This window comes from Momordica charantia (genome assembly GCF_013281855.1).
Source record: "Momordica charantia cultivar OHB3-1 chromosome 2 unlocalized genomic scaffold, Mcharantia_2.0 BLBB01000002.1, whole genome shotgun sequence".
In the NCBI taxonomy this organism is placed as follows: domain Eukaryota; kingdom Viridiplantae; phylum Streptophyta; class Magnoliopsida; order Cucurbitales; family Cucurbitaceae; genus Momordica; species Momordica charantia.
This window is the reverse complement of record NW_028275160.1, coordinates 4,297,761-4,310,581: the sequence shown is the minus strand read 5'-3', so window position 1 is coordinate 4,310,581 and position 12,821 is coordinate 4,297,761. Positions and strand designations below refer to the sequence as shown.

At 40.2% G+C, this 12,821-nt stretch overlaps 3 protein-coding genes and 1 long non-coding RNA gene across 4 annotated transcripts; 2 read left to right on the top strand and 2 right to left on the bottom strand.

The window, feature by feature from the left end:
* Nucleotides 1–401: 401 nt before the first annotated feature.
* Nucleotides 402–3,952, top strand: LOC111011117 (protein STABILIZED1). The gene is given in 3 exon segments (XM_022284749.2): nt 402–880; nt 882–2,256; nt 2,259–3,952. Coding segments are annotated over 3 exon segments (3,069 nt in total). The 5' UTR covers nt 402–595; the 3' UTR covers nt 3,668–3,952.
* A 591-nt stretch (nt 3,953–4,543) lies between these two features.
* Nucleotides 4,544–6,411, bottom strand: LOC111011353 (protochlorophyllide oxidoreductase C). Its single transcript, XM_022285080.2, has 4 exons — nt 6,090–6,411; nt 5,468–5,990; nt 4,993–5,351; nt 4,544–4,882 (listed from the first exon to the last, which is right to left on the bottom strand). Exons 1-4 carry the CDS (start codon nt 6,243–6,245, stop codon nt 4,727–4,729), a joined length of 1,194 nt encoding a protein of 397 aa, XP_022140772.1. The 5' UTR covers nt 6,246–6,411; the 3' UTR covers nt 4,544–4,726.
* On the top strand, nt 6,275–8,309 carry LOC148212692 (uncharacterized). The gene is made up of 2 exons (XR_015789323.1): nt 6,275–6,414; nt 7,977–8,309. It is a non-coding gene; the product is annotated as an uncharacterized LOC148212692 (long non-coding RNA).
* A 664-nt stretch (nt 8,310–8,973) lies between these two features.
* LOC111011248 (ethylene-responsive transcription factor ERF054-like) lies at nt 8,974–11,103 on the bottom strand. The gene has a single exon (XM_022284946.2). It carries the CDS (start codon nt 10,691–10,693, stop codon nt 9,521–9,523), a length of 1,173 nt encoding a protein of 390 aa, XP_022140638.1. The 5' UTR covers nt 10,694–11,103; the 3' UTR covers nt 8,974–9,520.
* Nucleotides 11,104–12,821: the final 1,718 nt, after the last annotated feature.

Here is a 12,821-nt window from a genome sequence, read left to right as displayed (position 1 = left end):
TGTTAAAAGGATATTTTCCTGAATTAACACACTCATGCATATTTCAGGCAACTACAATCATTTTAATTTAGAATTTAATTTTGACAACATGAATATAACTAATAACAATTGTCACGTACTCATTTATTGAGGTTAGGTTGGAGGTTCAATCCTTTGTATCCAAATTGTTGTACTAAAAAAAATTATAGAATTTAATCATTCCTACCTACATTTTATTCTACTGTGACTTTTCCACCATAATAAAAATCAATTAACCAAAAATTGACTTTGATAAATCAATAATTTACTATCGCTAGTAGCGAATCATTGATTTAATTAAATCTTTATAAAAAAAATTTCATTGAATAAAAATTTTGTAATCACGAAGATTAATTGTGTATTTTGAACAACGCCCAAACTTTACTGACATTTGAAGGGCCGCGCTTGAAAATAATCCATAGTTCACTTTTGCAGCGACGGGTTTATACAGAACTATGCGTCGAGGGGATGGTTTTGATTTCTGGTTACAACTTTTCATCCTTCGAAACTCAAATCTATCGCATTCCTCGAATGATTTGTTCTAACCTCTAACTCTCTTTGAGCTTCGATCTCAATCATGGTGTTCCTTACGATCCCCAACCAAAAAACCCTATTCCTTAACCTAAACCCCGCCACTACTTCCCTTCATAACCTGAAGCAGGCAATCGAGGAGGTTTCCCAGATACCCGTTTCCCTTCAGCGCTTGTTCTTATCCCAAAGCTTCATATTATCAGATTTCGATGATTCTACGTTGCTCTCCCATGTTCGAGTCCAACCCAATTCAACTCTAACGCTTCACGTTCCCTTATACGGAGGTATGCAAGCTCCGAGTATCCCAAAACCTCGATTGGATTTCCTTAATTTCTAAACCTCCTCCTAATTATGTTGCTGGGTTGGGACGTGGTGCGACTGGATTTACGACCAGGTCTGATATTGGTCCGGCTCGAGCTGCTCCAGACCTTCCTGATAGGTCCGCGACGACTATTGGAGGGGCCGCCGCCGCCCCAGCCGGTAGAGGCCGTGGAAAAGGTGGGGAGGAAGAGGAAGAAGATGAAGGAGAGGACAAAGGATATGATGAGAATCAGAAGTTTGATGAATTCGAAGGCAACGATGTAGGGTTGTTTGCATCGGCTGAATACGATGAGGACGATAAGGAGGCTGATGCCGTATGGGAGGCAATCGATAAGTGGATGGATTCGAGAAGAAAGGATAGGAGGGAGGCGAGATTGAAGGAAGAGATTGAGAAGTACCGCGCTTCGAAGCCTAAAATCACTGAGCAGTTTGCGGACCTAAAACGGAAGTTATATACTCTGTCGGCGCAAGAGTGGGAAAGCATTCCGGAAATTGGGGATTATTCATTGAGGAACAAGAAGAAAAGGTTTGAGAGCTTTGTACCTGTGCCGGATACCTTGCTTGAGAAGGCTAGGCAGGAGCAAGAGCACGTGACGGCATTGGATCCAAAGAGCAGGGCGGCGGGTGGGACGGAGACGCCTTGGGCACAAACCCCAGTGACAGACTTGACGGCCGTCGGGGAGGGTAGAGGTACAGTTTTGTCGTTGAAGTTGGATAGGTTATCTGATTCTGTCTCAGGATTGACGGTTGTAGACCCAAAAGGGTATCTCACTGATTTGAAGAGTATGAAGATAACTAGCGATGCAGAGATTTCTGATATCAAAAAGGCTAGGTTATTACTTAAGAGTGTTACCCAAACAAATCCAAAGCATCCGCCTGGTTGGATTGCAGCTGCCAGATTAGAGGAGGTGGCAGGAAAGATTCAGGCAGCAAGGCAATTGATTCAGAAAGGATGTGAAGAGTGTCCCAAGAATGAGGATGTGTGGTTGGAGGCTTGTAGGTTGGCTAGCCCAGATGAGGCGAAGGCTGTGATTGCTAGGGGGGCGAAGTCGATACCAAATTCAGTGAAATTATGGTTGCAGGCTGCAAAACTGGAGCATGATAATGCGAATAAGAGTAGGGTGCTGAGGAAAGGTTTGGAACATATTCCAGATTCTGTCAGGTTGTGGAAGGCAGTTGTGGAGCTGGCAAATGAAGAGGATGCTAGGCTTCTACTTCATAGGGCTGTTGAATGTTGTCCTTTGCATGTTGAATTGTGGCTTGCATTAGCGAGGTTGGAAACTTATGATCGTGCAAAAAAGGTTCTTAATAGCGCAAGGGAGAAGCTGCCCAAGGAGCCGGCTATATGGATAACAGCTGCCAAGCTGGAAGAAGCCAATGGGAATACGCCATGGTCGGAAAGATTATTGAAAAGGGTATTAGAGCTTTACAGAGAGTAGGGGTAGTGATAGATAGAGAGGCTTGGATGAAGGAAGCTGAGGCTGCTGAACGTGCAGGGTCTGTTGCTACTTGCCAAGCCATTGTTCATAACACTATAGGGGTTGGGGTTGAGGAAGAAGATAGGAAGAGGACCTGGGTAGCTGATGCGGAGGAGTGTAAGAAGAGGGGTTCGATTGAAACAGCTAGAGCAATTTATGCACATGCACTGACTGTCTTCTTGACTAAGAAGAGTATATGGCTTAAAGCTGCACAGCTTGAAAAGAGCCACGGTACCAGGGAATCTCTTGATGCTTTACTTCGTAAGGCTGTCACTTACAGGCCACAAGCTGAAGTTCTGTGGCTTATGGGTGCCAAAGAGAAGTGGCTTGCTGGGGATGTCCCTGCTGCTAGATCAATTCTTCAAGAAGCCTATGCAGCCATTCCCAATTCTGAGGAGATTTGGCTTGCAGCATTCAAGCTTGAATTTGAGAATCATGAACCTGAAAGAGCCAGAATGCTTCTTGCTAAAGCTCGGGAAAGAGGAGGCACAGAACGAGTGTGGATGAAATCTGCTATTGTTGAAAGAGAATTAGGCAACGCTGAGGAAGAGAGCAGGTTACTGAATGAAGGGCTTAAGCGTTTTCCATCTTTCTTTAAATTGTGGTTGATGCTCGGGCAGTTAGAGGAACGTGTTGGACACCTGGAGAAGGCCAAGGAAGCTTATGAGTTTGGTTTAAAACACTCTTCCAGCTGCATACCACTATGGCTTTCTCTTGCGCACCTGGAAGAGAAAATGAACGGATTGAGCAAGGCCCGAGCAGTTTTGACCATGGCCAGAAAGAAGAATCCTCAAAACCCTGAACTTTGGCTTGCTGCAGTCCGAGCTGAGTTGAGGCATGGAAATAAGAAAGAAGCTGATATTTTGATGGCCAAGGCATTGCAAGAATGTCCGAATAGTGGTATCCTGTGGGCAGCCTCAATAGAGATGGTACCTCGTCCACAACGTAAAACCAAGAGCATGGATGCACTTAAAAAATGTGATCACGATCCAAACGTTATTGCTGCTGTGGCCAAGTTGTTCTGGCATGACAGGAAGGTTGAGAAAGCTAGAACTTGGCTAAACAGGGCTGTAACTCTTGCTCCAGATGTTGGTGATTTCTGGGTTTTGTACTACAAGTTTGAACTTCAACATGGTACCGACGAGAATCAGAAGGACGTACTGAAGAGATGTATTGCTGCAGAACCCAAGCATGGTGAGAAATGGCAGACGATTTCGAAGGCTGTGGAGAACTCCCACCAGCCAACTGAAGCAATCTTGAAAAAACTAGTGGTTGCGCTAGGTAAGGAGGAGGGCGCTGCTGAAAATAGCAAACACTAGTTTATTCATAGTTCAGAGGGGCTAGAGGGTGCTGCTGAAAATAGCAAACGTTAGTTTCTTCATAGTCTAGGGTTGTCGAGCCCCTTGTACACTGGTTAAGTCATGTTATGATTTGTAAGAAGATCCTGTAGTTCTGTTTTTGAGCTATTTACTCAATGACTTGTTTGGTAATTCTGGTGTGTTGTACACATGGTTAAACCTTCATAGTTTGTAGAAGATAGATTTGCTGTTGGAACTTCTTTCAATTATTTCACTAATTAATCAGATTTCCACCATGCCTCTGTACGATCGTTGTCATAATTATATTCTAAAGTGTACCAAGGCATAAGGTATGTGAAGGATCATTTCTTTATTTGCCCACCACACATAGGAAAACTGCGTGTTTTTCAACCTTGCTACTAGAGGCATATCTGCTGCAATGTCTGGAAAATGATTCACAGAAGTTACTTGTTAAATTGTGATTGAGATTGGACATGCTTAACCTGATTACATGGTACCACAGACTAACAGTGTGTAGGGAGACTACTTTTAACTAATTATGTATACCTACATTTTTTTTTTCTTATGGTATTAGGCTACATATGAAAAGATCTCCAGAACACTTTAAGCTTGATTAGTATTTCTTTTTCCCACGAGTCTACTAGGAAAAAAATACTGATTTGAAAACATTGCTTTCAAATGCCATTCTTTTGTGACTCACTTTTGAGTTTGTTTAGCCAACAGAAATCTTAGGGGAGGTTTTGTCCACTATAAGGCTCGCTTTGAAAGACCACAGAAGTTATTTAGTTTTTAACTGGGAGTTCAAATACCAGACCTTGGAGGGGAAACATCTCAAGTTCTTACTCCCAAGGCGCCCATCTGGGTAGCTTTGTAATCTAAGAAATAATTACTTGGATGTATTGAAACTCAATTACATTTTCACAAACAAAATTTCAGGGTTCCGTATGTCACTGAACTTTCACAAACTTGTGTATGTATGTCATTGAAACTTTGTAGCTTAGATACTTGGAGATGTAGCTTTTTCTCTATAAAAGCCATCGGTGCTGTGGATTGGTGCATTTAAGCCAATCCAACAAGCTTCTCACTTATCTCCCACAACTTGCGGGCCTTTTCTGCGTCACTGGCTTCTTTGGATAGCTGGTTTTGGAATGACGATGAGTTTTTGTTCCAGCTCCAATATACACCTGATTGATTCAGGCTCGAATCACTTACAACCTGAAGTCAGAAATTCATTCCGTAGTCTGTCAATTGCCCTTGATCTTAATAATCATACATCTAATTATTTCACTTGATAATTGCTATAGTTTCTCAAGCCATGGACTGACCTGTGCAAGCCTTTTCCCAGCTTCTTCTTCAGATACATAGCCCTTGGTGATGTACTTCTGGAAGGGTGGGAATAAAACCCTAAACAGGGGGATGTGCTCTCTGAACAAGCCTGTGGTGGCAATGCAGCCAGGGTAGAGGGAAGCAAAAGTTATTCCCGTCTCTTCATGATAGCGCCTGTGAAGCTCTTGCATGGTGAGCATGTTGCATACTTTGCTGTCCTTGTAGGCCTTGGCTCCATCAAAAGCTCCTCCATCTATCATGGTCGAGCTGTTCAGACCATTCAAACCACTTGCTAGGCCTCTCAGATTCCCCAAGTTTGCTTTTGGAGGCACATTCCCGGCCAATGTGTTTGTGTTTCCTGGAATCAAACTTAAAATTTGTAATACAATACTACATCCTCTTATTCTTTCTCTGGGAGATGTTTTAGTTCTAGAAGTTCAAATAACTGTCATGCTGAATGCTCTCAATCAGTACCTGTGATGGAGCCTACAATTATAACACGCTTGGATGGGTAATCTGATTGCTTAATGTCATCGAGTAGCAGCCGTGTGAGGAGGAAGTGACCAAGGTGGTTAGTCCCAACACTGAGTTCAAACCCCTCAGCGGTGAAAGTTGGCTCCTTTGCAGTCGGCAAGTAGACAGCAGCATTGCATACAAGCACATCAAGAGGCATACCTGAGCGGCGGAAGCTATCCACAAATTGCCTCACACTGTCAAGCGAGGCAAGGTCTAGATGCATAACGGTATAATTTTCCTTTGCTATGCCTGCTGATTTTGCTGCCATTTGAGCTTTAAGAAAGTTCCTGCATGCCATAATTATGTGCCATTTTCCTGTTTCAGCTAGAGCCTTGGCCGTGGCTAGACCTAGTCCTGAGGAGGCACCTGTAATTATAACGTTTCCTTTCCTCAAGGTTTTGTTTCCTTCCAGTGGCGCCTGGTTGATTTCTGAAATTATCGCAGTCTGGGCTCTAACAGCTCCAACAGGTAGTCTTTCTTGCTGCATATTTACGAATAATTTATATTGCAAACATTTCGACAGGTCCAACTAAAATTCCGTCTGGGGAATAAACCAGAAAACAGAATATGGGCACATTACCTTATTTCTTAATATGGGAGATTTTGATTTAACTTCAACATGTTGTGAAAATGGAACTCCTGAAAGGCCTGTGTCCTTCAGAACAACAGTAGCAGCTGCATATACCTGTTTGTGGATGGGAATCGTGGGAGAAAAAGAGGCTGCTTGTAGAGCCATGGGAAGCAAAGGAGAGCCGCTGGGAGAGTTGTCGAGAGCAGATCTCTGGAAACTCTTGCTAGAGCAACTATGGAGTGGAAGAAGCTGAAAAATTGGTATCAGTTTCTTCTTGAGGTAAAGAATGATCTGGCTACTGTACTTGCCACGTTTGCCTCCTCCATCCAATCAGGTTCATCACTATTCCTCTTTAGATATGCTTTACTGGTTGCATGTTAAACTTTTTGAGGGTCAGTCTAGTCTAGACTATTCTATTAATTACGGGCCATTTGAGTTGAGGCCCAGCTGGGTAAGGTTAAGGCCAAAATGGTGGTCCAGTTTGGACATCTATGTCGTGATCTGCAGAGAAGGGGACTTTGGGTTCAAGTCTCTGGAAGATCTTCCAATTTCTTTGTAATCTAATATGCTATAGAACAGAAAAGAACCCCTTTGTATGATATTCAGGTCCCATCCCTTGGGAATTCAAAAGAGATCTTAGGATGTTGGATAAAATAGGAAATAGGACATCTTTGGGGAGTTGATATCCCAAACCATCAATACCCATAAGGAATTACTCATAACTTTTTTTTTTCCTAACAATTATAGTAGACGCTCCAAAAAGAAGATTTGCCTTGAAACAACTTGAAGCCTTTCTTTCAAAAGGAGAGATGTTATTTAATCTTTTCCACCATGGGATCCTTATAGTTAAAGGTGAGAGCTTTTGAGATTGTGCCAAAGACCCAGATAAGAGAGGAAAAACCTTACACTACCAAATCAAATCCACTCATCTGCTTAGCTTAGAGTAGTCACAATTACGCCCAATCACAACCTTATTGAGTTTTAAGATCGGACGTAGACTAAAAAATTCTGAGGTCCTCATTTAAGGAACCAAAAAATTCCTCCTTTCCGAAAGAAATAAAGGCCTAATTAATATTATAGGCTAAATAGCAGGCTATACCAATTTGCTTCCTACCTAAACATGGTAGTTTTTAGACCTTTTTTTCAAAAGTCTTTTGACATGAATCATTCGTTCGGTAGGATTCTCACATGCCTATGAATGATATAGACGACATTGAGAGCGTTTGGAGTAAAAGATCCATAGAATTCGTTTGTCATATGAATCCGTGGGTTTGCCTAATAACATCGGGGTATAGTCGACCACTTAGGATTTTAAAATCCTACTTGTTTTATTGATGGATCAAAATTTTCTACCATCTAAAAGGATTCTAACGTGTGTTAATTTTCATCTCAAAATATTAGGGAAAAAAATGATCTTTATCCTCCTCACACATGAGAAATTATTGGAAGAGATTGTTACAATGTGATAGTCACCTTCGTAATTATCAAGTGGATGATAAAAATTTGTCCTCTTATGCATCCAATGATTATTAAAAGGATAATCGCACTATGCCAATCATAATAAATATTTTTTTTGGTCGCACACGGATAAAATCAAAACGGCATTTACAGTGAAACCAACTCATTGTTGGTGGGTCATAATTAAAGGCTGGAAAAATAGGAAAGGATGATGACTATTTGTACAATGAGTAGGTGTAATTACATTAATGCTTATGTCTTAACATAGACATGTAACTTAGCGGGTAAATCCTAAATATCAAAATGAACTTGAACTTGACGTTGAAATTAATATTGGATTTGGTTAGAAGCCAATTAATTGCAATTAGAAATGATGGACCTTAATAATCTATGTTATATTTATATGATATGGTAACACTTTCGGTCCTTTATTTGCAGCTGCACACTACATTATAATGACTGCCAATGTCATGTTTCTGTAATCAGCGAGGACGATTCTTTTGTTATCTTGGCGTCACAGATAAGAAATGGATATCATCTCATAGGCCGGCTGTTGGGGCCCATTCTCTCTTTAAAAGCTTCTCACATTTTTTACTTTTTTTTCCTTTTATTTTCCTTTTTGTTTCTTGTTAATCGGGATATTGTTATCAATCATGTTCTTTGTTCTTACCTTGTTTTTGTTTTTTACCTTATTATTGGGAAAGGAAAAGTAAAAAGGATACCCCATGCTCATTCAAGATTGAAATGATATGTACTTAAGGGTTGTGATTAGTTTGATTTGAATTTTGTTGGAAGTCTCTTGGAAAGATAAGACTCGTTTGATAGTGTTTTCAGAATTGAGTTTATTTACTATGTTGTACACTTTTTAAATTGTTTAAACAAAAAATAGGAAAAAGAGGCTGCTAGTTTGCAGAAGTCATGGTGCTCAAGCTTCAACCTACAGGTGTTGTTGCTTTCTTACCATCATTGAAAAATCGACAACTCATCATTTTTTTTTTTTTATAAAAATCCATGTTTTTGCATTTTTCTCTCCCAGTTGTCAAACATTTAAGGTTGGTATGGACAAGATTCATTTTTAATGTTAAGGAGCCAAGTATTTTCCTACTTGCTTTTCGTGCGTTTCTTCCATGTGGCATGTGTGCTAAATTCTTCTCGAGTTGGTTTTGAAAATATTATTATATAGTAAACTAAACATAAAGAAATTGTCACTTAAATAAAATAAATGTTACCTAATCAGTTTAAGTTAGTTTTGGCACTGTGCACTTTTTTCAAGAACATTTTTATATCACTCCAAAACATAACGGTTTTGAAGGAGACGTGTATTCATCAAAAGCAATCCCAAACATAGCTAAAGTTTGGAGGAAGCTTTTTGCTGATATATGTTAGTTTTAGAGAAGGACCTTGATTATTAGATAACCAGTCAAACAATATAAAATTTTAATAAAAAGAAAAGAGATATTCAACTCAGCATATTGTTATTTATTAAGCAATATCTGTGTTAAGTAGAAAGAAAAATACATTATGTGATAATGAAATATTATAATACAGTATGGTGGGAAGCTAAAGTTGGTGTCAAATATGAAAATTAGACTGTGCTTCCATGCCATCCTCTTGGCCTAAAAACAGAGCCCCCGATGGATGATGGTCCCAATGAAGAGGAGATCACCAAATTGTCTCCTGCTACGCTGGCCGGCGCTGAAACTAAACATAGCAGTGCAGTAGAGAACAGAAAACAAAAGACAAAAAGCCAAAAAAAAGAAACTAAACCAGAAGCATGCTTGCGAGTGATAGTGATAGTCTTTCGAATCTTGTGGCTTTACTGACATATATATCAACTGATGCTAACAAAAGGAACCAAGAAAAAGAAATGGCCCACGAGTGCACTGCCTTGATTGATTTGACGCCATCCCCCTCAGAGGCTGAGGTAAATATGCAGCCTTTCTGTTTTGCAATGTGAAGTACTGAATTTATATGGCCAAGGATCAATCTTCATCCTTGAGAAAGAAAGGCTTCATGGGGCAGGAGGAAGAAGATGGAGATGAGGTTAAGTTGAGTTGCTGAGTTTGGAGATCGGATCCGAATGATTCTTGGTGAATTGGCTGGAGTAGGAGATTATTAGTAGTGTCCAAATCGTCCCACACGGGGCTACCAGGGCCCCAACCGGCTGGCATCGCGTTTAACCAAGCCTCTGCCATTTCTCTCCAAACCAACTCCTGTGACTTTACCACACCTTCTGCACCATCCTCTGCCTCATCCTGTATGTTGTCCCCTGCTACCGCCTCATTTGGCTCTAATTCTGAGTCATTGTCAAGATTGTTATTGTCTGGTTCCTGTGGAGGCAGCTCCCCACTTGAATTCTGCGAGGCTTCTTTATCTTTATTGAGAAACAGTTCGGGGAAGTTCAGCCTGGCATTCTCTCCTCTCAATTTGAAAGCCTCGCGATCGTAGGCCAAGGCGGCGTCTTCTGCAGTGTCGAATGTGCCAAGCCAGAGGCGATTTCTGTTGCGAGGAAGACGAATCTCCGCTACCCATTTCCCCCAATGTCGCTGCCTCACTCCTCTGTACAGCTTCGTGGTGTTTAATTGCCGAATTGGAGGCCTAAACGCTGCCCTTGAGTTGAGATCCAGAGACTCATTCCAGTACTGAAGAAATTGCTGATGATGCTGCTGCTGCTGTTGCTGCTGGAACGATGCCAACTCTCCCATAAAATACGGCGGGTAGCCAAATCCTGAAGCAAGTGTTGGCAATTGCTGCTGATTATGCGGCGTTGGAAGCGATGGGTGATGAGTTATAGGCGCCATAGGCTCTGTTTTGAATTGATGGGGAAATTGGGAGGAGGGTTCCAAAGCAACAGGAAACAGAGGTGTAGCAGAGGAAGGGGAAGAGTGAGAAACAGAGGAGGATTGATTGAAGAAAGGAAATGAGTGATGAGAAGTAGAATCCAATGGGTGAATGGGGTCATGATTTTCTGGGTCACGGATCTTTTTAAAGGGCCGAGGTGAGAAGGAGGTTTCTCCGGACAGTGGCTTCCCCTGCCGTCGGCGAAAACTCCAGCCAAGATCACTGTGATCAATCTCTTTATCTTCGTCCAGGCATTCAGCATTTTTGGGAGATATCTTGGAGTTGGGATTCTCACTGGACTTAAGCTTCGACATTATATATATACAGAGAATTGGTGGAGGCTGTTTCAAAGTATGAAGAGGAAGGAGAGTCCACGTGTGTACTGAGAGGTGAAGAAGAAGAAGATGAAAGGGGTGAGGGAGGTGCTGTGAGAGGAGGAGGGGTTTATAAATTGGAATTTGGAACAACACAACATTTTCAATCGAAACTCTGCCTTTGAACGAATGGCCATGCTTGGCCCCACGAATCCAAGCCGCATCTTTCCATCTCTCTCTAACTTGAAAAGTACGAGATTGTGAATCAGTAAGCAGTTATCTTTCAACTGTTCTTCTTTTGCATTTTTAAGTTTTTATTAGCCATTTTTGGAGATACTGTTACAAATCTGTCCTACTACAATGTTTTTCTTTTAATCAAGAATAATACTTAGGTGCTCTAACTTATCAGGAAAGGATACCAAAATAATCCCTTATTCTTTCTACCACTTATTTATTTATTTATTATATATAAATAGTTGTGATTGCTGGCTATATGTCAGGATTCAATTTCCTCCTCCTATTTTAAGCATGTTTTGTTTTTCAACATCTTTAAATTTGCATTAAGATCATTGTAGTTACAATCATACCCAAACAAAATTAAGAACAAAAAGTATAATTTAATTAGCCAAAATAAAGAATTAAACCCTATGATTATTACGTATTGTTTAAACAAAATATCAAGCCGCGAGGGGCTTTGCTTTCGGTGGAAGTACTGACCACTGAGTCCCCCTTCTTTAGAACAAGGCAAAAAATGAAAAAATAAAAAAGAGAAAAAAGTCAAAAAATCCTACGAAGGTCGGTGAAGAAATTGACACGTGTCGCGTTCCTGCGCCTGGTCCCTCCTTTTCAAAAATTTTCCCAGTCAAACACCACTGCATTCAGGATTGGAAGAGCTCATTATTTTAGCTTTCTCCAAAATATCTCAACTCCTGACATAAGAGAGAGTTTCTAGAACTATTTATTGTGTATTATTAAAAAAATAATTTAGATTTTACGTTGGGTGATTAATATGGAAGCAGACATTTATTTTGAATGATTCGAGGAAAACTATGATTTAAATTGAATATTTGTAGAATCATGTCTCCACAATGTAATTTTAGGATTCTAGAACTATTTATTGTTTGCTTGCTTTAACGTTAAACAAGGCAGCCACATCAAACACCTTTTATGATACAGTATCATGAGTTCAAATTAGCTCATGGTTTGTGTGGTTTGAAACTTACAAAATTGAAAGTAAAATTTAGTTTGATAGAAATTTTTTACATCATCATCTTATTTTTAATCCTATATATTAGCTTGTGAACTTGTTTGTTATGGAAATTATTATTGAACCATGCATTCAATTCCATTATGTTTCCATTAAATACATATTAATTCATTCTTACTTACTATACATGTCATGTCCTATCTGTTCTATAACATAGACTAATAAGAAAGGTTTGTAGAGTTGAGATCAGAAGTGCGACCTTCCAAGATTCTAGGATTTTTGAAGGAGCCGATGAAAGCTATCTTTTCTAAAATTATTGAGATTTAGAAGTTAAAAATTAATCGAAATCTCTCTAAATATTGTGTATGCAGCTGTCCCTCCTTCGTTTTTTACTATACTTTAGTCTCGAGACAGACGTGTGACAGGTATCATAATGAAATGCGTGGTAGTCAGTTTCTTCGGTCTCGTCAATTGTCAATTAAGTGATTAATGGATCCCTTAAAGTCAAGGGTTGGTGTCCTTTTTGTTTTGTTGGGGGCTTTTTCGCTGCCCAAATGACAAGGACAATGCATGAGTTTGACAAAGTTTAAAATTGGAATAACAATCATTTCCAAATTAATAAAAAACTTGCCGACTGCTCCCATAATTCCATACCATTTCTTAAGCTCTACACTTGCGATTAGACAGAAAGTGTGTGAACAGTGAAGGCCGGTGCTTTGTGATGGAGTGTTCCACACTTTGAAAAACTCCTTTGATTTTCTCCATGCCATGAAAATGAAATATTTGACCTCCATTTGAACAATCATGGTTCTACCTAACATATACGCCCCTTTGATTTTAGTTTTGGTTTGGAATATATTTGCTCACTTCTTTCACTCCTCAAGTAACTCCAATTAATATATTGGTGTTGGTGGCGAGTTC